This window comes from Cnephaeus nilssonii (assembly GCF_951640355.1).
Source record: "Cnephaeus nilssonii genome assembly, chromosome: 21".
Classification (NCBI taxonomy): domain Eukaryota; kingdom Metazoa; phylum Chordata; class Mammalia; order Chiroptera; family Vespertilionidae; genus Cnephaeus; species Cnephaeus nilssonii.
Window position 1 is genome coordinate 2,445,594 of NC_137092.1, and position 25,747 is coordinate 2,471,340.

Genomic DNA, 25,747 nt, shown 5'->3' on the forward strand with positions numbered 1-25,747 from the left:
TTTTCAAAAATGGAGAGAGAAACTGAGAAAAGTGAAGGCAGGCATTTTTTAATTTTTTAAAAATTTATCTTTATTGTTGAAAGTATGATAGGTGTCAGCTTTGTTTGTTGTTCGGCATACAAGTTCCACCGTTAAACTCTCCCCCCACTACCATCCCCACCTTCCCTCTGAAATGCATCCGTCTGTCCATGGTTCTATGCCTCTGGATCTATTTTATTCATCCGTGTATTTTGTTCATTAGATTCCACATATGGGTGGGATCACGTGGTACTTGGTCTTTCTCTGACTGGCTTGTTTCGCTCAGCGTGACACCCTCCAGGTCCCTCCATGCAGTTGCACATGGTCAGAGCTCCTTCTTACCATTCACAGCAGAAGAATCCTAACTTGGTGTTATTGGAAAGGTTTCGTCGGTTAAGATTAAATGACAAAAACTGCATTGGGCAACTCTCTATCGATGGGTGCTATATCCAAAGCGCGCCCACAGATGAATCCGGGAAGGAGAAAAACGGAACTCGCACATCGGCAAGTTCACGTACTGAAACGCCAAACACACCGAGGTCCCTCTCTCCTTCAAAGAACCTTCCTTGTCACATACAGAATAGAACTTATGGGGCGGAAGTCATTAGCCTTTAAGCCCCTTAGAGTTGAAAACTATTTTAGCATGCATTTCCTTTTCTGTGCTTAAAAAAATTTATTTTTAAACATATATGCGAAAGGAAGGGTTAGGCTGTACGTAGCCTGGCACTTACAGAACACGGACACGGAAAATTCACACCTCACCCCGACGCTGCTAGTGATAAACCCACTAAAAGGAAGAAAAACAAACCTCCCCATCACTTCACCCAGTCAGAGACACGGATCCATGGCTGAGGGTGCCACTCACAGCCGACAGGAATCAGGGCCTCGGGCCAACCAGGAACTGTAAGGTAATCAGAACAGCTGAAGGAATGAACTGTGCGCCCTACACTCTTATTACTTTAAGAGTGTCCACTTCGCTGGTTCCCTGTGCCGAAGAGAGCTGTGCTCATCGGTCACAGGGTCAGAGGGCTGTAAAGGGAAATATCAGACGATTGTTACAAATAATCACAGGGAAGAAGAAAAATCAAATGAAACTATGGACTTAATTTCAGTTTCTGACGCAAAACACCGACCCTCCCCCCAAAAAAGGCAGGATTTTTTTCAAAAGAAGATCGAGTCGGTGGACTTTAAGAGAAATACATCCATGATGTTATCTCAGTCCTGAAAAGGAACCTCAAGCCCAAGGAGGCAGGGACCAAGCGGTACCTTGGGATATGGCGCCCCCAACTGGCTGGGAGTCCTCATAGCAGGTATAAAACCCAGCCCCCAAATAGAAAAATTACTGCAGCAGGAAGGAGGAGAACTGATTATTCTAGCTCATTAGAGCACCAGGAACTTCCAGCAGAGCAGCTGGAAGGCAAGAGAGGAACTGAGATGTGTTCACAAGGGCGAGTTTTATTTATTTTTTCAATATATTTATTTATTGATTTCAGAGAGGAAGGGAGAGGGAGATAGAAACATCAATGAGGAGAGAGAATCATTGATCGGCTGCCTCCTGCACGCCCCCTACTGGGGATCAAGCCCACAACCCAGGCATGTGCCCTTGGCCGGAATCGAACCTGGGACTCTTCAGTCCACAGGCTGACGCTCTATCCACTGGGCCAAGCCGGCTAGGGCACAAGGGTGAGTTTTATTAATTTTGAAATGCGAGTCTACAGTCCCCAAAGGCTGTCGGATTCAAAGCTCATTGTCAAAACACCGAGCATATAAAATGCCATCGGCTCGGTTGCTGACTATATATAAAGGCAGTTTTTAAGCAGAAGATGAACACTCGCATTTCACAGCTAGGGAAGAAATTATAATATGCATAATATATTTCAATGTTAACAAAACCTACCATGGGGTCAGCCCCATTTCCACCTTTACCAAGGAAACAGGACACACAGAGCAAGGGATAAGTCCCCAAAAACAGGACTGGAAAATACAGTTTCCCAAAAAGCCCTAGGGGAAAAAGACCATTGAGATAAACTAGTAAAAATACAGGGTGTCCCCCAAAAATGTATACACACTTTGAATAATTACAAAGGCAGTGTTTATTAAAATACATCCTATTTTTAAAATTGAGCTATCCGCTGTTAACGTGTGTATACGTTTTCGGGGACACCCTGTAGATGTTGTCTCAAAAGACCCACAGTACTTCGAGAGCCCCACTATGGTTCCTCTCCTCCCCTTTCATCCTGACGTCATCCTTTACTTTCCCAATGTTCTTGTTTACATTCCTTAGTGCTAACACTCTTAAACATCTCAGCGTAGAAATACTGGGAGGAGGCTGTAGGGAGGTGGGGGAGGGTAGACGGGGGATCAGTGGTGATAGAAGGAGACCTGACTTGGGGTGGTGGACACGCCAGACAGCGTACAGATGACGTGTGGTGGAGTTACTCACCTGCAACCTGTGTCATTTCACTAACCAGTGTCACCCCAATACATTCGATAAAAAGGTGCAAAAAAGAGAAATATTCGAGGGTCACGTCTCCTCGGCCTTCCCTTTAAGACTCGGACCTGCACCTTAAGGCTGGACGGCGCGTCACAGTCCACAGGGCCCTAAGGGCCAGCCGCCAGAACCCCGCGGGGGCCTGGCCTGGTCTCCAACTCGGATTTCCTGCCCGCGCCCGGCAGGCGGCGCGGGCCTCGCGTCCCTCGGCTCGATGAGACCGTCACCTGGCCGGCACAGCAAGGCCGCGGCGGGCTCAGAGACGGCTGACGGCAGACAGGAATATGATGAGAAAAGTCACGTTCCCACAGACGTACACGGCTAGCACCGCCTTTTTAAAGCCATGGCCCTGAAAGGAAAACGCACAGGTGAGAGGACGGAACCGCCACCGTGAAGGCTTTTGTCTATCCTATATCATAAAAGCCTAATGTGCTCAGTGTCCGGTTGTCCGGTCGGCCATTCAACCAATCAAAGCATAATATGCTAATGATATACTAAGGCCACTCAACCACTCACTATGATGTGCACTGACCACCCAGGGGGCAGACAGTCGACCAGTCGACCAGTCGACCAGTCGCTATGATGTGCACTGACCACCAGGGGGCAGACAGTCGACCAGTCGACCAGTCGCTATGATGTGCACTGACCACCAGGGGGCAGACAGTCGACCAGTCGACCAGTCGCTATGATGTGCACTGACCACCAGGGGGCAGACGCTCCAACCGGTAGGTTAGCTTGCTGCTGGGGTCCGGCCAATCAGGACTGAGCGAGATGGGCTGGACATGCCCTGGAGCCCTCCCGCAGTCCCTCCCCGGCTGGCCAACTTCCCATGTCCCTCCCTGGTCCTGATTGTGAACCAGTGGGGTCCCTTGGCCCAGCCTGAGCCCTCTCGCAATCTGGGCTGAGGGAACCTCCCCCCCGCCCCCGCCGTCCCCCGCAGAGTGCACGAATTTCGTACACCAGGCCTCTAGTAAAACTATAAACAAGAAGGACTTACTTCTGCCTCAGCCATGGTAAAGGGCTGCATAATCTGAATTCTAGTGTCATCCAGTATTTCAACTGCCAAGAGCAAAAACATGTGTTGGTAAGGCCCGTGGGCGTGCAGGCGAACACTCACGCAGCGAAGCCTGATGGGTAGGGTTTGCGGATTCTGTTCTCCCATTTCCCGCTCCCAGGGCATTCCAAACGTCCCCAATAGTGAGGCTCTCACCCACCGGGACGGCACGTAAACATGCTCTCTTTTCTAGGCAATTCCAACCAGATCAAACCCCGAACAATACAAGTGCTAAGTACATTTTTTTTTCTTTTCTTTTTTTATATTTTTCATTGATTTCAGGAAGTAAGGGAGAGAGAGAGAGAGAGGAACATCAATGATGAGAGACAATCATTGATCGGCTACCTCCTGCACACCCCACACTGGGGATCGAGCCTGAAGCCTGGGCATGTGCCCTGAGCGGGAATCGAACCCTGGCCTCCTGGTTCATAGGTCGATGCTCAACTCCTGAGCCTCGCCAGCTGGGCAGTACATGTGTCTTTTAAACAACAAGCCCCCGCTCCGTGGTCAGCAAAAGCCCCACATAGATATGTATTCCTATCAGAAACCAACAATGCAGGAATGTTCCACTCCCAAAAGCCACAACAGACTACATTAGACAACGAAGAGTTGTGTTTGGAGAAGGCCACCTCGACTTATCACCGGGGGGCTGGGGGGGACTGACAACTAGACAGGACACCGAGGACACAGCCCAGACTCCACCTCGCTGGACACCTCGCCCTTCTCATCTCTCCGCCCGGGGCTCCAGGGCCAGCACCGGGCCGGGGACAGACCGCCGGGCCGGGGACAGACCGCCGGGCCGGGGACAGACCGCCGGGCCGGGGACAGACCGCCGGGCCGGGGACAGACCGCCGGGCCGGGGACAGACGGCCGGGCCGGGGACAGATGGCCGGGCCGGGGACACACCGCCGGGCAGTCAGCCCCTCCCACGCGGCTCACTCATGAGCGAGGCCGGCGGCGGCGGCAGCGCCCAGGGAACTATCAGGAAGGAACAGCTGTCTGCAGCCCTGCCCTGGGTAGACTCCGGGCACCCCTGCTTCCTCCGGCTCGGGGTCTCCCGCAGGCACGCCGGGCTCCCTGGGTACACGGCCTGCAGCCAGACCCGCGCAGCACACGTCCTTACGAAGCAGACGTCCTCCCTGCAGCCTGTGGTCCGTCCCTTCTGTTTACCCGCAACTTACCACCCTGACACATGTGAACGAGAACGGCAGGCAATGCCCCCCCCCCGCCCCGTTTCCCCCCTGAGGACGCGGAGGGAGTGTTTAAGAGCTCCCAGGAGCCGTCGCCCTGAGCATCGGGAAACCGAGCGCTCTCCACCGGCTCCAGGACCGCGACTCCACGCGGGGCTCTGCGGGCGGTACCTTTGCGGGAGAGCCGGTACGTGTGGACCTCCAGCAGGATCTCGGCCCCCACGTGCCAGGCGACAAACCCCAGCATCGCGTAGGTTTTCCACGGCCCGGGAAGGGCCAGCCCCGGCAGGTCCATCCCCAGGAACATCGCGGCCACTGCGAGCAGAGGAAACATAGCGACGCGTGTACTTCAGCGCAGTCGCCACAAGAGGCCCCGTGTCTGCACGCGTGCGGGTACCGCAGAGGACACCTGCTCCACGCGCTGATGGGACGAACGAAATCGCTATCTAAGGCCCGACAGCTGCCCTGCGTTTCCTGGTCTCAGGATGAGACCGACTCGAAGGGCCAGATGAGAGAGTGTGGGGATCGACCGATTCTCACAGAACAGGCGCCCGCACTTTGCAGGTTTCCAGGCTGCGGGCGGAAGGGAGGCGAGTGCGGAATCCAGTGACGGCCGCGCTCCCCTTTCCACCAGGAGCCCCACGGACCGCGGAAGTCGGGGGAGGAGGCGCCAGCTTAGGTCCTTGTTGCCAAGGAAGCAAAACACGGGAAAGTCGGGCCCGACTCTGCAAACCGCCTCCCGGGAGGCACCATCCCCGGGGAAGGGCCTGGAGACAGAGGCCTGGGACCCCGCCCCCCCCCCCCCCCCCAAGGCCCAGCTCAGCCCGCTCACAATGACCCTCCACTTGAGCTCCTTACACAGTTGGCTGCAGCAGCGTTTATTCTGCTTGCAAAGGCAAAAGCTTAAAAAAAAAGTCTTAAAAGGAAAGTTTTAACGTCATTTTAAAAACCCCAAGCTTAATACTGAAATAATGAACTTAAACAGCTATTCTCGAGAAATTACTTTCTGGATTTCAATGTTCAAGGCCGATTTCTCCTCAACAACCAATTACTCCGATTACCAATGCACCTGAAACGCCTTCACGCCCGATGACAACTTGCATCGTGGGCAACAGGCAAACATATACGCATGTCGGCGTCACGGCCACTTACCTGCCACAATTCTGGCAGCTGTCCCCATCCCCCAGTGAGTCCAGTTAAACAGGTGCCTCCTGCCACAAGAAAGAAGCGAAAGGGTCCTTAAAAGGGACGGAACGACAGTGAATCCCCCAGAGAACCCCCTATTGCCTAGGAATGAGACGTCTGAAATCTACTTTAAAGCTTTCAAGGAAATAGAATTTATCACTGAATTTCCTAAAATGCAAAGTGCTTCCACGTGGAAAGAGACCCGTGTGCCGACTAATGCCCGGCACGTGAGGAGCGCTGTGTAGAGAGGCTGCGAGTACCTGGGGTCGTGTAAAGGTGGCCTCATGGCTGCCAGCAGGGGCTGCAGAACCGCCAGGATCAGCACCACGCAGCCGAGGTAGGGGTGGTAACCTGCACGCTGAGCAGAGCGACCCCACGTTAATGCTCTCGCTCCCGCCCTCGGTTCAAACCCGCAAGTTAGAAATAATACACATCTGTGTGTTCTTCATGCTTTCCTGTAGCTTTAAACATTGGATGATGGTGATGACAACAGTGATGTTGATGACGACAGTGATGATGGTAACGATGGTGGTGGTGGTGATGATGGTGATGATGATGACAGTGATGGTGTTGATGGTGGTGATAATGATGATGACAGTGATGGTGATTATGATGACAGTGATGGTGATGATGTTGATGATGACAATGATGATAATAGTGATGGTGATGGTGTGATAATGATGGTGGTGATGATGATGATGATGATGGCAGTGATGTTAGTTATGATGGCAGTGATAATGGTGGTGGTGGTGGTGGTGGTGGTGATGATGACAGTGATGTGATGGTGGTCATGATGGTGATGATGCTGATGATAGTGATGATGGTGATGATGGTGGTGATGATGGTGATGGTGGTGATGATGGTAATAGTAGTAATGATGGTGATGATGATGATGATAGTGACAGTGATGTTGGTAATGATGACAGTGATAGTGATGGTGGTAATGATGATAGTGATGGTGATGGTGGTGATGATGGTGATGGTGGTAATGATGGTAATGATGATGATAGTGATAGTGACAGCGATGTTGGTAATGATGACAGTGATAGTGATGGTGGTAATGATGATAGTGATGGTGATGGTGGTGATGATATGATGATGGTGGTGGCGGTGGTGATGACAATGATGACAACAGGCACCAATCACTGAGCGTCTCCTTCACACCAGGCACACACTGCACACACGCTCATGCTCCACGCTTGGTTATGAATAACCCATTTTTAAAAACGGGGGAACTGAGGATCAGAGACACCAGTAACGTGTCCAAGGACATGGTTGTGGTGTCACCCACACACAGAAATATCTTTTTGCCCATCATCTGAGAATAAAACAGCAATCTCCTTGACGCTCAACTGAATTTAAATAAACACCAGGTGAAGAGGTACTTACGCTACTCCAGCCTCCTCGGTAGATGAAAGGCAGGACGAAAGCAATGCAGGTGAGGAAGGAGGTGATGAGCATGAGCGCCCGATGCACCTGCAGGGTGAAATGACAGTGAGAAGGGTTACCTGTGCCAGAGAAAGGACGTGGTGTTACCATGGGGACAAGATCATGGGATGAGATTCTCTGAACAGATGCTTTTGATTGACACCTGACATGTGACACACGAAAGGTAAGGTGTGTTCTGCTTTGTTTTGAGGGGTACTGACTGACTCTCACCTCCTGATCCCAGACAAAGGGGCAACATGAAAAGAAACATTCTAGTTCCCCTCCCCCCACAGAGGAGACAGATGACCTTGACCTGAGAGTGAGGGAGAGAGTCTGACGCGGATTGGCGCAGCACCCAGGGGACAGACCCCTGTGGACATGCAGGAAGCAGCCGCGATTTCCCTCTCTGCCCTCTGCCTTCCTTGCCCGTCTGTGCTCGGTGAGCTAGCCATGCAGGTCAGGGTCCTGCGGGTCCCAAAGTCTATGTCACACAGAGAGGCACGCGGCCCCGGCACGGTCTCCAACCCCGCCCGACCCCTGCCTAAGGCCGCCTCTGTTGTGACCTCTACCGATGACCTTGTGTCTGTTCTCAACTGGTTAGGAAACCAAAGGGCAAGAAGAAGAAATTATCAGGGTCCCAAAACCACAACAACGATGCCACACACACAAAAGGAGGGAGAGAAACCCACATAGTTCATATGTTTTCATGCGGCAACGTACCAACAGCATGGAAACCGCATGAACCTTTTCCCCCCGCCTACCTGAAACCAGGCGGCTTCGCCAAAGAGAGGCCTGGACAGGACGGGCTTGAAGAACCGGGCAACGATGACCCCCACGCTGACGGTCGTCATCCAGCACACGAGCATCAAGGCCCCTGCGGGAAGAAGAGGCGGTGGTGACCTCACCAACTGACCCCGCTGTCCTGCCGCGACCCCGCCACGTGCTCGGAAAACGAAACCGCCAGCAAAGCACCGTCAACTGACAGAGCAACCCTCAAACACGCCGTATATCACAGCACTCACTGTCACCACGACTACTTCTGCCAGCTAACGCTTCCACAGCCCTACTACGTGCAAGGCGCAGTCTCTACGTGCTCCCCGTGTACGAACCCAGTGGTCGGCAAACTCATTAGACAACAGAACCAAATGCCAACAGGACAACGATTGAAATTTCTTTTGAGAGCCAAATTTTTTAAACTTAAACTTCTTCTAACGCCACTTCTTCAACATAGACTCGCCCAGGCCGTGGTATTTTGTGGAAGAGCCACACTCAAGGGGCCCAAGAGCCGCATGTGGCTCGCGAGCCGTAGTTTACCGACCACAGTACTAACCTAATGGATCTTTACAACAATCCGATGAAGTGATTACAATTATTATTATTCCAGTTTTCCCAGGTGGGGAAACTAAGGCACAGAGCGGTCATGTAAGTCGCCCCAGGTTACGACGTCGGGATTCGAGCCAAACCTGGCTTGAGCAGCTGTACTCGTTGTTGTTTTTTAACAATTTTTTTTTATTGATTTTTTTTACAGAGAGGAAGGGAGAGGGATAGAGAGTCAGAAACATCGATGAGAGAGCAAAATTGATCAGCTGCCTCCTGCACACCCCCCACTAGGGATATGCCCGCAACCAAGGTACATGCCCTTGACCGGAATCGAACCTGGGACCCTTGAGTCCATGGGCCTACGCTCTATCCACTGAGCCAAACCGGTCAGGACAGCAGCCGTACTCTTAACCATTGTGCTAACCATTGAAACCGTCTCACCTTTCACTATAAAAACCAATGAAAAACCAATAGGTGCCCCGGCCGGTAGCTCAGGTGATTGGAGCATCGTCCCATACACCAAAAGGTTGCGGGTTCAATTCCTGGTCAGGGCACATGCCTGGGTTGTAGGCTCGATCCCCGGTGGGGGGCGTGCAGGAGGCAGATCATCGATGTTTCTCTCTCATTGATGTTTCTATGTCTCTCCCTCTCTCCCTTTTTCTCTCCCTAAAATCAATAAAAAATATTAAAAATAAGAATATTTTAAAAATGTTTTTTACAGGAAGGTAAATACTGCTACCTGCATGTGTGAAAGGTCACGCAGAGATTTCTAAGCAGTTGCTAACTTCTGTTCGCCACGATTCCTACCCCAGCCAGCACCCAGCCTGCCCCAGCCAGCACCCAGCCTGCCCCTGCCAGCACCCAGCCTGCCCCGGCCAGCACCCAGCCTGCCCCAGCCAGCACCCAGCCACCTGGTAGGTTATGGGGCGGAGTGATGGTGCAGCACACACACAGGTAGCCGCTCACCATGAGCCCTCAGCAGGGGCGGGGCCTGAGACGCTCCCACGTCCTGCGGGTCACCTGTCACGTCATGTTTTTCATATGTAATCAGAGGCTGCTGGGAGTGTCTATAAATTTGACCTGAAATTATAAAAAAGCAGGAAAAAAAAGATGAAGAAGAATTACTTCCTCAGAAGAGAAGGAATGAAAAGACTGTGTCAGGACCTGAAACAAAACTTCTTAAAATAATAAAAAATAAAGATCAACAGAGATGCCATTCACATGCAAAAGCAACCTAAACACAGATGCAGGGTCACATGACCTTATTGGGGGAAAAATTAAAGAAATAATTTAGCCAAGCAAGACACGAGGCTGGGAAGGTGGGAGTTACAGTGAGACACCCACAGATAATGTTTCATCCAAATAATTACCGTTAATATGACCACAAATGCTTGAAAATGGCAAGGATAATTCTTGAAAGAGAACACATGTGAAAAATAATCTAGAATTCTTAAACCGATGGAAACTGGGCCCGAGAGAAAGACAAACATACTTTGATGCTCCATTATGTGGCATTGATCAATTGGGACTGGGTGTGACTAACAACCAAAATCCCAAAGAAAAGTGATGTGAACAGTTTGAGAATGGGTTATCATATTATTGTTCATTATGTATAAATTTAAGTCTGTGCATGTAGAAGTTATTCCTGTTAGCTTGTATACATGAGTATGGATGTGTGTGAATTCCTACACTCTGAGAATCTACCCTGCAGAAATACCCTTGACCCAAAGATATATGCACAAGAATGTTCACAGAAACTTTTTTCATGCTAGCCAAAAAAATTTAAACAAGCTAAATGGTTATCATCAGGAGAATCAGTAAATAAATTATGGAGCATAGATATTTTTAGAATACAATGTGTGTCAAAGAGAATAAAAATAATTAAGAAATTTGATTATACACACACACACACACACACACACACACACACACACATTTGGCCCAAACAAAAATACTTATTAGACCACAGACCACAAGGCAATAATTTCCAAAAAGATGTAACTTTATAGGAAACCAGCTATATCATCTAACCAAAATGCAACAAAACCAAAAATTAACAATAAAAAGCAGAAGAGCAATGGTCCCCAATATTTATAAAACGACTTTCCTAGCTCTTCTGGCTTCTTATACCTGGCCCAAATGCTGCTTGCCAGCCAGAAATTCACTTTCATCGTAAGCATGTGGCCTTATAGCATAGTGGACCCTGCCTTTGCCTAGTATCTATAGAAACAAAGCTTAAAGGTCGACCCAGGTCAAAAGGGAAGTCAAGAAGGAAAAGGGTTTTGATAACTCTTTGCCCACAAGTGTAAATGTTTTTTAAATGGGGGGAGGGGAGACGAGAGAGAAGAAGAAAACCTTGAAAAGATAGTGTTTACCAGTACGCAGTACTCACCATCCTTGGCTGCACCAGTTGCTAGAAATATGTAGTAGCTTGTGTTGAGGTCAAACCTGTTCTTCACCCCAGGAAGGGTGATGTTTCTTCTGAAAGAGCATTGCATTCCGCCGTCCTCCAACCTCCAGGCCATACCCTCGAGGGTGTCCTACAAGCACACCAGGGGTCTCGTCAGCGCTTCCCCCAGATATGCTAAAAACACGACGTGATCGCAGTCCTGCCCCGGCCACGTTCCTTCTCTGCGACCCTCTGTGTACGCTGGGTCTGCCCGGCCTTGTTTCTCCACGTCCCCTTCGAAGGGCACAACCAGCGCTATCTCCCAGTTTGTCCTGATCTCACTTGGCAAAAGCGTTATCTTTACCTGGAGTCAGAACCCCAAAATCCCTCTCCCCAGGAGAGAAACTCTGGCAGACATAAAAGACTCCATCTGGCCACTAACACACAATCGAAAACATTGAACAAACAATAGCAAGTAGCCATAGCCGGTTTGGCTCAGTGGATAGAGCGGCGGCCTGCGGACTGAAGGTTCCCAGGTTCCATTCCAGGTCGGGGCACAGGCCCGGGTTGCGGGCTCGATCCCCAGTGGGGGGCGTGCAGGAGGCAGCCGATCCATGATTCTCTCTCCTCATTGAGGTTTCTATCTCTCGCTCCCTCTCCCTTCCTCTCTCTCTAAAAGAAAATCAATAAAAACATTTTTTAAAACACATCGTGTTGCACACCTTAAATACACGTAAACTTTATTAAATATATATGTATAGCTAGTAAAAAATTAGGGGAAAGTGCAGAAGAGCTTTCCCAGAGTGTTATGAGAGAGGAACCCTGCGGTGAGACCCCTGCTCAGGCCCAACCAATTGCGGGTTCGAGGCCACCTTGCCACGCAGACGGGCCCCTGTGAGCCGCGTGGCCGGAGGGTGGGCAGGCCAGGCAGAGGTTCCCAGAACTCTGACACCTACCCAGGAGTCCAGGGCAGGGTGGCTCCGCCCCGTCAGATGGGCAGGTCGGATGCTCACGGTCTGGTCCTCATGAATGCACAGGTAGGCATCATCATCGCCCTAGAGAATGATGGGAAAGGAGAAGAGTGTAAAGGAAGTCCGACGCTGTGTTTTTTAAGTCCTTAATAAAAATCAAATTGTATTTGGTGTTCTTAAATAATTTACTGGCAGCCTTCAATGATACTATGGCTGTCCAAGTTATGAATCAATATGATTTTGTTATACTATGAAAGCAATACAATTTCATTATTTAAAAAAAAAACAGGCTAAAATAGACATGACATGTTTATATGCCCATAAACCCATCCCCAATTGAACACCACAGTTAATGCTTTCATATACATTCATCCAAATCTATTTATATTTATACCTATCTTTTTTTTCTCTCCAAATAGAAAAATACACAGTTTTGTTACCTGTTTTAATTTATCATGAATATTATTCTGGATACTTGTTTGTAAGTATATATCTATGTCTTGAACATTTTCATGACTGTAAATGCACTATATTATATTGGTTTTGGGGGGAGCTTTCAATATGGAAGACACGGTAATCAAATATTGCTAATATTGTACACATTCAACATCCAATAGGTCAAGTGTTACGTAATGAGGCCAAAACGTCTGCGCTCAGGGAGGCATTCTTTGCCGGTCTGATTCTCATGTGTCCTGTCATCTCGAATATTCTCTAAACTCAGGATCTCATGTCAATTACTACCAAAGGGCAGGTTGCATCTTCAAAGCACATGGTATCATTTTAAGGTACGAGCGAGTCTTCTACATTTTAAGTTCTGCGTGGAGCTAACCCAGGACTAAAGTCACCCCCACGGATGTCGTGCGAGGTACCCACCATCCACCTGTCGTGGGACAACGCGAAGGACAGGTAGCCTTTGCTGGGGCCGCTCATCTCCACCGTCACCGACTGGTCGTCCCGCGTGACGGACAGGAAGACGCAGGTGCGCTCCGCCGCCGGGTCGCAGGCCGAGGGGCTCCGCACGCAGAACTTCCTGCTCCCACAGCCCGAGGCGCTGAACTGGGGAAAGGACGGGGGCAGGGCCTCGTGACCAAACCAGCAGCTCACCCCCAAAGACAGAAGAGCCCCTCCCCGGGGCACAGGTCCGAACGAGACCCCCTTTTCAGAACAGGACCCAAACAAGGGGACAGGAGACAGGGCTCTAATTAGAAATGACCGGGGCAGGCGTTCTAAAGGTCATGAACTTTTCAACGTAATTCGTTTTAATTAACATTTGGAAGGCACAGTCGTTGGACTGTAATTGTGCTCCAGTATTAAAGTCCCTTTCATACACAAAAGAGTTCCTGTTAATTATGTTCCCCAGAGAAGTCTCGGGGAAATGCTGAGAAACTTCTCAGGGACTGTTTACGTCCACAGTGAGTCCTGCCTACAGGGTGTCCTCCAGTTTCCAGAGGTGGAATTGTGAAAAGCAAACAAGCAAAACCTTTGCAAAATCTTATATTTAGACCCTGGACTCTGCTTCTAGCATTCGTTTCCAATCTGATACTAAAATAATATAAGAGCCCTGGCCAGTGGGGCTCTGTTGGTTGAGCATCGTTCCATGCACAGAGGGTCCCTGGTTCGATTCCCAGTCAGGGCACAGGCCCGGGTTGCGGGCTTCATCCCAGTAACCGGCAGGCCCTAACGCTGCAGCGAGCACCTCCCTCGGGATCCGCCTGCGGCCACCACCGCTCAGGGCCCCGAGCGCGGAACCCCAGCTCCCAAGGAGGTGCGCCCCTAGACTGCGTCTGGGGACCCACAGGAGGCGACTCACTGGCTTGGGGAGACGGGAGATGGCAGGCGAGGCTGGCGAAGGCGCTGGGGTTGCTGCAGGCGTGGAAAAGGGCGGGGCCTTTGGCTGTGAAATGACAGGACTAGGAATCTTCACCCAGTAGCTTTTATACTTCTCCACGACCGTGGCCCTGGGACGCAGAACGGGGGAGTCAGCCAGAACCCCAACGGGCCCAGCAGGCAGGTCCAACTTCCAAGGGGTGAGGAGGAATTCAGAAGGGACACACGACTCAGGAGTGCCTACCAGATCTCTGATGGCTCTCTCTACCCCCTCCTCATCCTCTTCCTCCTCCTCTTCCTCCTCCTCCTCCCTTCCCCTCTTCTTCCTCCTCTTCCTCCTCCTCCTCCCTTCCCCTCTTCTTCTTCCTCCTCCTCCTCCTCTTCCTCCCCCTCTGCCTCCTCATCATCATCCTCCTCCCTGTCTACCTCCTCCTTCCTTCCCCTTCTCCCCCTCCTCCTTCTGCTCCTCTTCCTCTTCCTCCTCCTCCTCCTCTTCCTTCTCCTTCTCCCTTCCCCTCCTCTTCCTCCTCCTCCTCCTTCTCCCTTCCCCTCCTCTTCCTCCTCCTCCTCCTTCTCCCTTCCCCTCCTCTTCCTACTCCTCCTCCTTCTCCCTTCCCCTCCTCTTCCTCCTCCTCCTCCTTCTCCCTTCCCCTCCTCTTCCTCCTCCTCCTCCTTCTCCCTTCCCCTCCTCTTCCTACTCCCTTCCCCTCCTCCTCCTCCTCTTCCTTCTCCTCCTCCTCCTCTTCCTTCTCTTCCCCCTCCTCCTCCTCCCTTCCCTTCATCTTCCTCCTCCTCCTCCTCTTCCTCTTCCTCCTCCTCCTCCCTTCCCCTCCTCTTCTCTACTCTGACTTGTCATTGGGGGGCACACTCCCAACACCAGGCCCAGAGACTAAACTGCACGATCCCCCCGACATGCCAAGGCTGCACCACCCTCGTTCACCTCCCAGCGCCCGGTCAGAGGCAGGGCAGCAGCCACCAGGGCGCCAGGCTGTGTGGGGCTGCAGAAGCCACCGCCAGCTGAGGGGTGACCTCCCCGTCTTCACAGGCCACAACACACGGGGCCGAGCCCTGTGACCGCGCCGGGACCCTGTGCCCGAGGCGGAGTGGAGGACGGAGGCGTCGGGGGCACTTCTCCCTGAGAGCCAGGCCCGTCACACTCAGGAGCCGGTCACGCTACAACAGGATGACCTTCTAGGAGGTTCCAGGGACCCGCGCTTCGACCACCTAACCTGCACTGTGTCCCGCTGCACCCACATGTCAGGGCTGGGTGGGGTTTTCAATTCTCATCCCAAGTCTACCGAGTCCCAGCCCAGCGCCCCGCACGCTCGAGGGTTGTTGAGGGCTCCTGTCCGTGCGAAGGCGGGCGAAGCTGCGTTCACGCCCCCCGTGCCTCTCAGGGGGCAGCCCTGTGCCAGGCGCTGGGTGTCACTCGCTCGTGGAAAAACCCACACACAGGCCTGGGCGTGGCCAGGGGCTGAGCGTCAACCTCTGAACCTGGAGGTCACAGTTCCATCCCCGGTCAGGGCTCAGGCCCGGGTTGTGGGCTCGATCCCCAGGGTGGGGCGAGCAGGAGGCAGCCGATCCATGATTCTCTCTCCTCGTGGATGTTTCTATTTCTCTTTCCCTCTGAAATCAACACAAATATATTTTTTAAAAAAGAAAGAAAAGCCTAACAACTGCTTACATACTAGGGTGGTGCTGTCACCCACCAGCCCCCGGCCCTGCGGGGGAGAGCCCGCCAACAGGTGCAGCATGACACAGACTGGCTGGGGGACTACACCAGCGGCAGGGACTTGAACTCACAGAAACTGCACGTGGTTCGGGGCGCTGGTGGGGGCGTCCCAGTAGACTCTAATGTCCGTCTTCTTGTGTGCATTGGTGTGGCTCACAGCGGACCCCTGGAAGGAAATGGAAGAGCGTTCAGTCAGCCCCGGATGGCCCAGCAGGGCCGGGCCGTCTCATTTTGCACAGGAACTCATCAGTGCGTGGCCGGGGCCCCTGGCAGAGACCGTTTTATTTGGAACAGGGCCTCGCGTCCCCAGGGCGGCAGGTTGACTGGGGAGCCCAGCCTGGCTGCTGGCTCTGTGAATCAATCCCCGCCCGCAGAAATTCAAGGGCTAAGGAGCGCCCGGCCCATGCGGCTCAGAGCGTGAGCGCCAACCTATGAACCAGGAGGTCAAGGTTGGATTCCCAGAGCACATGCCCGGGTTTCGGGCTCGATCCCCAGTAGGGGGCGTGCAGGAGGCAGCCGATCCGTGATTCTCTCTCATCATGGATGTTTCTATCTCTCTCTCCCTCCCTCTCTCTAAAATCAATAAAAACATATTTTTTTAAAAAAAAGGAACTAAAGAGAGTTACGAATACTGGGTGTGTTTTGCTTGTTGTTTCATTTATACTATAAATGTGTATTCCTTCCATTCATACATACAACTAGTACACAGAAGACTCATCCAAAGAAAAAATATTCCCGCCTCCAAATAGGCAGTGATTATATTTGCATATAATTGGCTCTCGATCTTATCTCCCACTCCCTTCACCTGGCAGGTGCCCTGCGGCCCAGCTTCGGGGTCCTGTCCTCCAAGCAGCTCTCTCTCCATCCCCTCGAGCTTGTGTGCGGCACCCGAGCTATGCTTCCCCCATCCTGTGGGTGCTTCTAACCTACGTCATCACACTGTTCTACTCACGTGTCTGTCCACATCCATGTCCTACCCATGTGCCATGTCACATGTCCACATGCTTTACTCATGTCCATGGCTATGAGCTCTCCAAGACAGTTCCTGGGATAATACATGTTCACTAAACAAATGAATGAATGACAAAAGTTGAAATTCCGTCCCTCTCTAGAACTCTACCTTCAACATTTACACCTTCCAGAATCAACATACTAAGAGTCAATAGTACATGGAATATTAGGACTCATACACTCTTCAAGCTCTCCCTGCCTTTCCTAGGATGCTCACGTGTCAAGTAGATTGCCAGTAGTAAAATGGGGTGTGTGTGTGGGGCGGGGGGGGGGGACTCGCTGGGCATCTGTTTAGATGTTTGCATTACATGGGTGATGCCGTTTATCTTGCACGCGCCACCCTGGTGGGAAAAGGCCCGTGGGAACAGACAAATCAGTTTCAAACCAGACACAAACCTGTTTATCTCCGCAAGTCAGAAGCTGGGACGCCTGGCTGTCGATCAGCGTGAAGGAGCCCACGGGAGCGCCGCTCAGGTCCTCAGCATCCCGGGCCTCGATGAGAAAGCCCTTAAACTCCGGCCCCGACACAGCAACTGCGGGACAGAGAGACGGGGAGAGGTTTGGCAATGCCCAGAGGGAGCGGCCAGAGCAGGCGCGGCAGGGTTCAAACGGCTGCTCACACACAGAGCTTCCCCGGAGAGGACGCGGCAGCAACGTCCCCTACACACGGGACAGTCGCTGCGAGACATGTTAACCGCCGTCCGCGGGGCAGAGGTGCGCAACGGTCTGGCCCCTGAGGCCAAACTAGTTTGGAAAATGCTGGATGAGAGTAATCCGGTTTCTTTACTGCGAATCCTTGGCCCTGTACCACCCTACCACGCGGCCTGAAGCACGAGAGGCCTGACGTATGCACGTGAAGCGTGCTTTCCGTATGCTCTTCTGGTTAGAGCGCCGGATAGTTAGCACTTCTAGAGCTGCAGGAAGTGGAGTTTGCAGAACGCTGTGCGAGATACACCTTTAACAGCCAGCCCACACTTTGCCAGAAGAACCGAGGAACCATAGAAGATGACACTATATCAAGAAAGAGAGCCCTCGCCGGTTTAGCTCAGTGGATAGAGCGTCAGTCTGCGGACTGAAGGGTCCCAGGTTTGATTCCGGTCAAGGGCACATGCCCAGGTTGTGGGCTTGATCCCCAGTAGGGAGTGTGCAAGAGGCAGCTGATCCATGATTCTCTCTCATCATTGATGTTTCTCTCTCTCTCTCGCTCTCCCTTCCTCTCTGAAATCAAGAAAAATATATTAAAAAAGAAAGAGAAGGTTTCGATAAAAAGGAAAGAGAGGGATACGGGTTTATGATATCTCAAACCAGATAAAATAAGCTTTATGTTCCTTTTCTGTGGAGTTAACCCTTTGCACTCGCTTGCTTTTCTCTCGATTCCTTTATTCTACTCGGGATTTAATGCTAACCGTGTCGAGTCACACTCGACATCCGAGTGCAAAAGGTTAATATATTGTTCGTGATAACACATTAAACATGATGAACACGTCTGGAAGCCAGTCCTGAGTGGGAGTAGACATACTACGTAGGTCACAGAGCCATCCGCAGCAGCTAAACACAGACGTGGGGCGTGGGGTGAAGATGATGGGGGTCACAGAGCCATCCGCAGCAGCCAAACACAGACGTGGGGCATGGGGTGAAGATGATGGGGGTCACAGAGCCATCTGCAGCAGCCAAACACAGACGTGGGGCGTGGGGTGAAGATGATGGGGGTCACAGAGCCATCCACAGCAGCCAAACACAGACGTGGGAAGTGATGGCATCTAAACAGGTGACGGGACCTCCCTGGGCCTGGGACGCCCACAGCAGCAGCCACGCGGTGCGCAGTGGCAGGATGAACCTCGGCATGTGAACAGGGAACCCCCGCGCGCGGTACCTTCGATCCGGTCTCCCGGCGTGAACGTCGTCCGGGCCACTGTCACGTTGTGGACGGGGTCGGGGCGCGGGGTGTGGCCGTGTCTGGGGACCATGTCCCCGCAGGACTCGGTCACTCTGCCGCTGGGATAGGCCGCCACCAGGCTGATGCGCAGCAGGAGCAGGACGGCCCCCGCGGTGCGTCGGGGAGCGGCCATCTGCACGGGAGGATGAAGAGGCGTTACTTCCAGATGCTGCTGAGAGAAGCGATCTAAGCTCTCACCGCGGGACAGGGGAGCGAGAGAGCCACTGGCTTTCAGCAGGCAGCTCCCCGGATCCTCAAGGATGGGCCCGGGGGGGGGGGGGGAGGCATCTCCACGGGCTGGAACCCCAGCTCCACCGCTGACGACGGTGAGACTCGGAGCAAAGCCCCCGAGAGCCTGCACTGCCTCACGGCATCCAGCCCGCGGTGCGGTGACAGGACGAAGACAGCTGGGAGCCTGACTGGGAATGGCCGGGAATGACCGACTCGTCCAATAAAACCAGAGGCTTTATTCCGCGTCGCCCTGGAAATCTTAGCGCGCACACACGAGATGCTGCTGGATGTAAATGCCGTCCCCTGAGCGCATCTGGCCGCTCCTCCGACCCCCTGCGCTAACCCTGATGGTACGAGGGCGGGGGGCGGGGGGCGGCATTTAATTTACAATCTTGGAAAGTGAGGGCGACAGACCACCAATTGCAAGAGGCAGTCTTTCTGTTCCCTGCAGCCCAGAGGCCTCGGATTAGGAAGCGCCATTGTCAGCCAGGTATTTCTCTGGCATCCAGGTTAGGCACCGGCTGCTTTCCGTCAGCCCGCCCTCCTCCGGCCCACCTCCCTGTGCCGTCTAACCCAAACCCGCAAACCACCCCAGGCTGGGGATGGACAGGCTGGGCCAGGTCGCCTGGTGCTGAGTAAAGGCAGCGGGTGGGCAGGCTGCGGATGGAAAGAGCCCACGAAGCAGCTCATTCTCCATAAAAACGGAGTTCCCGCCCGGCCGGCCGGCGCAGCTCAGGGGTGGAGCATCGACCCATGAACCAGGAGGTCAGGGTTCAATTCCCAGTCAGGGCACAGGCCCGGGTTGCAGGCTTGATCCCTAGTGGGGGGCGTGCAGGAGGCAGCCGATCAATGATTCTCTCTCAGCATTGATGTTTTTCTCTCTCTCTCCCTCTCCCTTCCTCTCTGAAATCAATTAAAATATATTTTTTAATGGAGTTTCCTACATCATCGATCCGTTACAGACAAAATAAAAGCACTCTCAGAATCATTAGCACAAATTAGCCTTTAATAATCATGAAAAAAAGGCCATGCAAATTTCAAACCAACCCCCACCCCAGAGCGGAGCTGACACGCAGGAACCCTGCTCGGCCCCAGAACCGAGGGCTGCACACGTGGCCCCGCCCCACACCCGACCCCGGGGGTCAGCGTCGGTCCCACGGCCTGTGTACCCCTCTCTCCTAGTTCACAACCAGGCCGGGTAGGCCCCCCTTAGCGATGAGCAGGAGGAACAGGGACGCAATCAACCTCTGGAAACATCAGAGCGTAAGGACGAGATTTCCCTGGGGGCTCCGAGGAGGAGCGGAATTCTGAAAAGGGTTCCTCACGACAGGAAGCGGCGATTAAGACGGTAACTGCGAGGAACGGCCTGCGAGGGTTCCTGCTCAAGCAGGGTTTCTGGTCCCTCTGCCGGGGCAGACCTGCCGTCAGGACCAGGTGATATTTACTTGAGAAGATCCGAGTCATCGTTTTCCCCAGCTGGCCTTGGCCCGGCCCCCACAAAACTAAAAGCAGGGACGGGCATGCGCCTAGACCCGTGGTCGGCAAACTGCAGCTCAAAAGCCACATGCGGCTCTTTGGCCCCTTGAGTGTGGCTCTTCCACAAAACACCACGGCCTGGGCGAGTCTATTTTGAAGAAGTAGCGTTAGAAGAAGTTTAAGTTTAAAAAATGTGGCTCTCAAAAGAAATTTCCATCGTTGTGCTGTTGATATTTGGCTCTGCCGCCTGTCGTCATGGACAGATTGACCGCCTCGAGGCAGAAATGATCTAGTGCCGGAGGCACCTGCTCCTTACCACCCCAGCCCCTACTGCCTGTCACCTGGTCCCGGGTGCCCGAGGCGCCCGCCCTCCTGTGCCCTCCCCCCGCCCCCCGCCCAGCCCACATGACTTGTAGCCTGTAATTATGAGTTTGCCGACCACTGGCCTGGAGAATGACCCCGTGGGAGGGGTGGGTCCTGTCTCACAGACAGTCACTGGGCGCTGACCTCTTTGTGGGTGACAACCAGGCTGGACCCCCGCTCTCTGCTGTGCACGAAGGAGCTGAATACCATGCGTGCAGTCAGGGGACCCTCGGCTCGGTTTCCTCACTTGCAGAACCCAGCCCGGGAGCCGGAATAAACCCAGGGTCACCTCCCGCCTCCCAGGATGACTCGGGAAGGCACGGGGGACACGCAGGCTGGGAACCGTGAGAGGGAAAAGCAGAAGACGGGAAGGGAAGTGACTCAGAGGCGCCCGCCTGCCGGTCACTAGGAAAATAGGACCTGTCCTAGCTGGTGTGGCTCAGTGGATAGAGCGTCGGCCTGCAGACTGATGGTGTCCCGGGTTCAATTCCGGTCAAAGGCACAGGCCCGGGTTGTGGGCTCCATCCCCAGTAGGGGGCATGCAGGAGGCAGCCGATCCATGATTCTCTCTCCTCATTGATGTTTCTCTCTCTCTCTCCCTCGCCCTTCCTCTCTGATACCAATTTTTTAAAAATTTTTATTTAAAAAAAGAAAGAAAATATGACAAACAAAGTCAGTGAGAGAAGAAACAAGACCGAGTCCCTGGCTCGGGGTCAGGGCTGACCGCTCAAGGGGGGGGCCTGTTTTCACGTCCGTGGCCAGTGATGCTTCAGGGGATGATCGCAGGAACGCGCTTCCTTCAAGCGAACACATTCACTGCATTAGCCAGCCTGTGCCCAGGACCACACATGGGAGAGGGGCCAGGAGTCACTCGTGGAAACATGTGCGCTAAGCCATGGACTGTGGAGAGTGAGCGGCGAGCGAGAGGTCGCCCTCACAGCCAGGGGTCCCGCCTTCAGGGCAGAGGAGAGAGCCGGCCGGGCGTGGGCGCTGCAGCACGCAGGCTTTTGGGGCGAGACCTGCTCTAACTCCCCCTCCCTGTTCTTTCTGTTCGGGGCAGAAAGAGGATATTGGGGACCAGCTCCGGTGACCAGAACTCTGAGTCCTGCTCTGGTAGCCTGATGGTTCTGTTCGGTTAGAGCCGTGGTCGGCAAACCGCGGCTCGCGAGCCACAGGCGGCTCTTTGGCCCCTTGAGTGTGGCTCTTCCACAAAACACCACGGCCTGGGCGAGTCTATGTTGAAGAAGTGGCGTTAGAAGAAGTTTAAGTTTAAAAAATGTGGCTCTCCGAAGAAATTTCAATCGTTGTCCTGTTGGTATTTGGCTCTGTTGACTCATGCGTTTGCCGACCACTGGGCTAGAGAAAGCACATCCTCACCTGCTGGGAGCTGTGGGCCCTGGGACAGGGGCGCTCACACGGAGTGCGGTCCGTCCTCCTTCTGAGAACTGCCTGTCGTCATGGACAGATTGACAGCCTCGCGGCCAAAATGATCTAGTCCCGGAGGCACCTGCTCTTTACCACCCGAGCCCCTACTGCCTGTCACCTGGTCCCGGGTGCCCGAGGCGCCCGCCCTCCTGTGCCCGCCCCCCCCCCGCCCAGACCGCATGACCTGTAGCCTGTAATTATCCCTGTGTCTGCTTTCCCACGCCTGGAATCCCGACTTCCCCACGTCATCCGTGTCCTTCTGCCCGCTGTGAGCTGCTGGCTGAGGGGGCTGCAGAGCAGGTGTGTGTGGATGGCCTGCTGCTCCCCCTGCGGCCGGCAGCCTGGGATAAACGCTCCTGTAGGATCCAACCCCGACTCTGCTGAACTGGCTCAAAGCGACAGGCAGCCCGGACGCCTGGCTTGTCCCGTTACATTTCCACTCAACATCACTGCTCCCTCCCCGGAGACGGAGGGGTGGGGAGGTGGGCAAGTCCCTCGACGAGCAATGTGAGGGGGCATGACCGTGACAAAGGCTGCGTGTGCAGGAGCCTAATTCGGAAGGCGAGGCCGCTCTCCGAGTCCGGGAGGCCAGGCAGAGATCTCGCTCGGGAACCAATTCCTAACTGTTTTAGTTCAACGTCTGCCAACACTAGGCTGTCGGTCAATCGTAGCGGCCCCGTATGTACCGCCGCCGCTGCCTTCCCCGCACCGGCAGGTGCTCGCTTCTTCTGACACTGCTGCGGAGAGACAGCTTCAACGCGCACCTCCTTCCCTCCTCATCGCCTGCGCTCAGCCTCCCGAAACAGCCCAGCCCTGGCTTCCCGCTTCCCCGGCAAGTTCACTCCAACGTCCTACAAAGCCGCCTTTTCCAGATTCATCGGCCTGGAGAGCTGAATCTCACACTGCAGGGGAACTGGCAAACAGGCCCCGTATTTCCACTTCCCCGGACGGCCCTGTCTCAGGCTCCGTGCTCACAGCGGGAAGCACAGGGGAAGACGCTTTTAGGAAATCAACCATTGAACTGGTCAGGGTGGGAAAATGATTTTCCTCCCACCCTTCTAAGTTCCTCCGGCTGGACCGACAACCAGATCAGCACGAGGCGGGTTAGCAGGCCTGAGACCCAGAGCCCTGAGTGCCGGGCCGTCCGGCGGAAGCCGTCACCTTCACAGCCAGCCTCCACTGCAGGCAAAGGATAGCGTCCCTGAGCCTGTCCATTGTCTTCCTGCAGCTACACTAACAGACCCGGCGGCCGGGGTGACCCCCTTTTCCACCCCCCAGGGCACACGCTCCCACCAGAGGCACCAGCCCACGGGACCCCTCATTGTTATCCCGTTCCCTGCAGACCGTGGGCCACCGGGGCCACCAGCTAGCTGACCAGCTCAGAGACCGGAAGCCACCGCAGAGGGCGGTCTGCATGAGAACGTGCTAACTACGAGCAGTTGGTGGCGGGTGGGCATGGCCCGGGCTAGAATCTCCAAGGCAAAGGTCAGCCTCTACCGTGACGGCGCCTGCCCGTGGTCTTGGGCATCCAGGGCAGCACTCCTGTGGAAAGTCAGGCTGAATTCCCTTTTTCCCCACCCCTCGGGGCACAGCCTGTGGGCGGGCGCAGAGACTACAAATCCTCTCATTGTTATTGTTACCATGTTCGTTGTTGGCTATTAACTACCCTGTACCACCGGTGTGACAGACGGGTCATTGCACTTTTACCCAACCCCAGAGGTCTCCCTGCTTTGCTTTCTCCCTCCTCTCTAACCTATCCCCAATGGAGTTCACCCAGCCCCGCGGTCGGCAAACTCATTAGTCCACAGAGCCAAATATCAGCAGTACAACGATTGAAATTTCTTTTGAGAGCCAAATTTTTTAAACTTAAACTTCTCCTAACGCCACTTCTTCAACATAGACTCGCCCAGGCCGTGGTATTTTGTGGAAGAGCCACACTCAAGGGGCCAAAGAGCCGCATGTGGCTCGCGAGCCGCGGTTTGCCGACCACTGACCTAGCCCACTTAGGTCCCCTCCTTTGTAATGTCTGAAACAAGGTGGGGGACTGCCATTCTCCGGAGCACTCCCCAATCCATTGATTTTTGCTTCCCGGCAAGGGTCAGTTTGGCTCAGATAAACTCACAGGAATTCTTCGCAGGTTTGGACGTTTCTTACGGCGACCATTTAAAATGCCAGCAACTACTGGGTCCTAAGAGGGTGAACAGTGTGGCCCCGGACGTCACAGACCCGGGCTGAGCCCCGCGGTCACCTGAGGGACCTCGGGCAAGTGACCTGAGCTCACCAGGCCTCCGCTCTCTCGTTCTGAGAGACGGTGGGAGCCCGTCCAGGCTGCTGTGAAGACTGAAGAGCATCTGTGAGGCCCCGCACAGTGCCCACCGCAAAGCAGGTCTCCCATTGAAGATGGGCCTGAAGCCTTCGGCGTGGCTCAGTGGGTAGAGCGTCGGCCTGAGGACCAGAGGGTCCTGGGTTCAATTCCAGTCAAGGGCACATCCCTCGGTGGCAGGCTCCTCCCTGGCCTGGGCCCTGGTCAGAACGCGTGCAGGAGGCAACCAATCTATGTGTCTCTCACATCCATGTTGCTCTCTGTCTCTCCCCCTCCCTCCTGCTCTCCCTTTTTAAAAACCAAAGGAGAAACATCCTCGGGTGAGGATTCACAGCAACAAGGTGGACCTGAAATCTCGCCCAACCCCACCACCTGCGGGACCACTCTCCTCTCAGAGCCGCCACCCACGCCCTTTTCGCTGATGAAAACCCTTATCCCGCTTTCCTCCCACAGCTGGAGAGTGCCTTGTGCCTTTGGGCAAATTCCTGGAGGCGCCACCTTGTCCTGTGTGATCTCGGGTCGGGTCGCAGTAGCCAGCAGCCCCCGTGAAACGGCGCCGGTGTGGGACCTGGTCGGCCTCATCCCTTCACACAAGACCGTCCTGAAAGGCTGGCTCCTGATGCCAACAAACCAGCAGGCCGGGTCTAGTCCCCGCCCTGCCCACAGGCAGCCCCCACCCTCCACCTTTGAATTCAGAGGAAAAGAAGATCTCCGAATTGAAAATGTTAGCTTGGTCAAGCAATACTCCTCACAGCTCATTTACCAACGGAAACACCCCCATTGCCCCTGGGGCAGCGTGGCCAGATGCACACAAAAAATAAAAAAATTAAGGGCAGAGGTCACAGCGTGGCTCTGGGAACATCCAAAGCCACACCAGGGTGGGGGTGGGGGGAGCTAAAATTCCTACCTTACAGGACACTTAAAACACACACAGGTAAGGCCCTAAGTCACCTTCACCCAGGTAAGGATGTCATCGGTGTGAATAAGAGAGTTCCCGTAGTTTAAAAGGTAAAACAGAAAACACGTGGTGAACAGTCCCTGCTGGTCAGCTCCCTCTCAGGCTCCCTCTCAGCCTTTCCCGGGGACCGAGCTCGTGGGGCAGAGTCCCCGGGACCGGCTCGGCCTCGCTGGTCGCCGGTCGGGGGGCGCTCGGACCTCAAGATGGGCTCCCGGAGGCAGTTTGCTCACGAAGCGCCCTCCCGGGTCCCCCGCGGCCCCGCCCGCCAGGGCTGGCCCCTGGCCCCTGGCTGAGTTCAACTCCTACCAACCTTTACACCTTTGCGGGGAGCTGGGACAGGAGAGGGAAAGACGCCCTTACCTTGGGACGGAGGCGGCGGCCAGCTTCCGGCTCTGCCACAACTCGGATCGAGTTGCAGC

The 25,747-nt window shown here is 54.0% G+C and overlaps 1 protein-coding gene across 3 annotated transcripts; it reads right to left on the bottom strand.

Annotated features, from left to right (window-relative positions):
• Positions 1-98: 98 nt before the first annotated feature.
• FRRS1 (ferric chelate reductase 1) lies at positions 99-25,747 on the bottom strand. Of its 3 annotated transcripts, none has more exons than XM_079760870.1 (16): positions 25,689-25,747; positions 18,490-18,685; positions 17,013-17,149; positions 15,677-15,771; positions 13,857-14,004; positions 12,920-13,102; positions 12,032-12,130; positions 11,079-11,226; positions 9,653-9,766; positions 8,128-8,240; positions 7,328-7,414; positions 6,199-6,296; positions 5,906-5,964; positions 4,925-5,068; positions 3,507-3,568; positions 99-2,858 (listed from the first exon to the last, which is right to left on the bottom strand). In XM_079760870.1, the coding sequence occupies exons 2-16, from the start codon at positions 18,683-18,685 to the stop codon at positions 2,766-2,768; spliced, it is 1,776 nt and encodes a 591-aa protein (XP_079616996.1). In that variant the 5' UTR covers positions 25,689-25,747; the 3' UTR covers positions 99-2,765. The 3 variants fall into 3 exon arrangements, with proteins under 3 accessions (XP_079616996.1, XP_079616997.1, XP_079616995.1); XM_079760871.1 differs by lacking the exon at positions 25,689-25,747 and adding an exon at positions 25,639-25,662; XM_079760869.1 differs by lacking the exon at positions 25,689-25,747 and adding an exon at positions 24,869-24,967.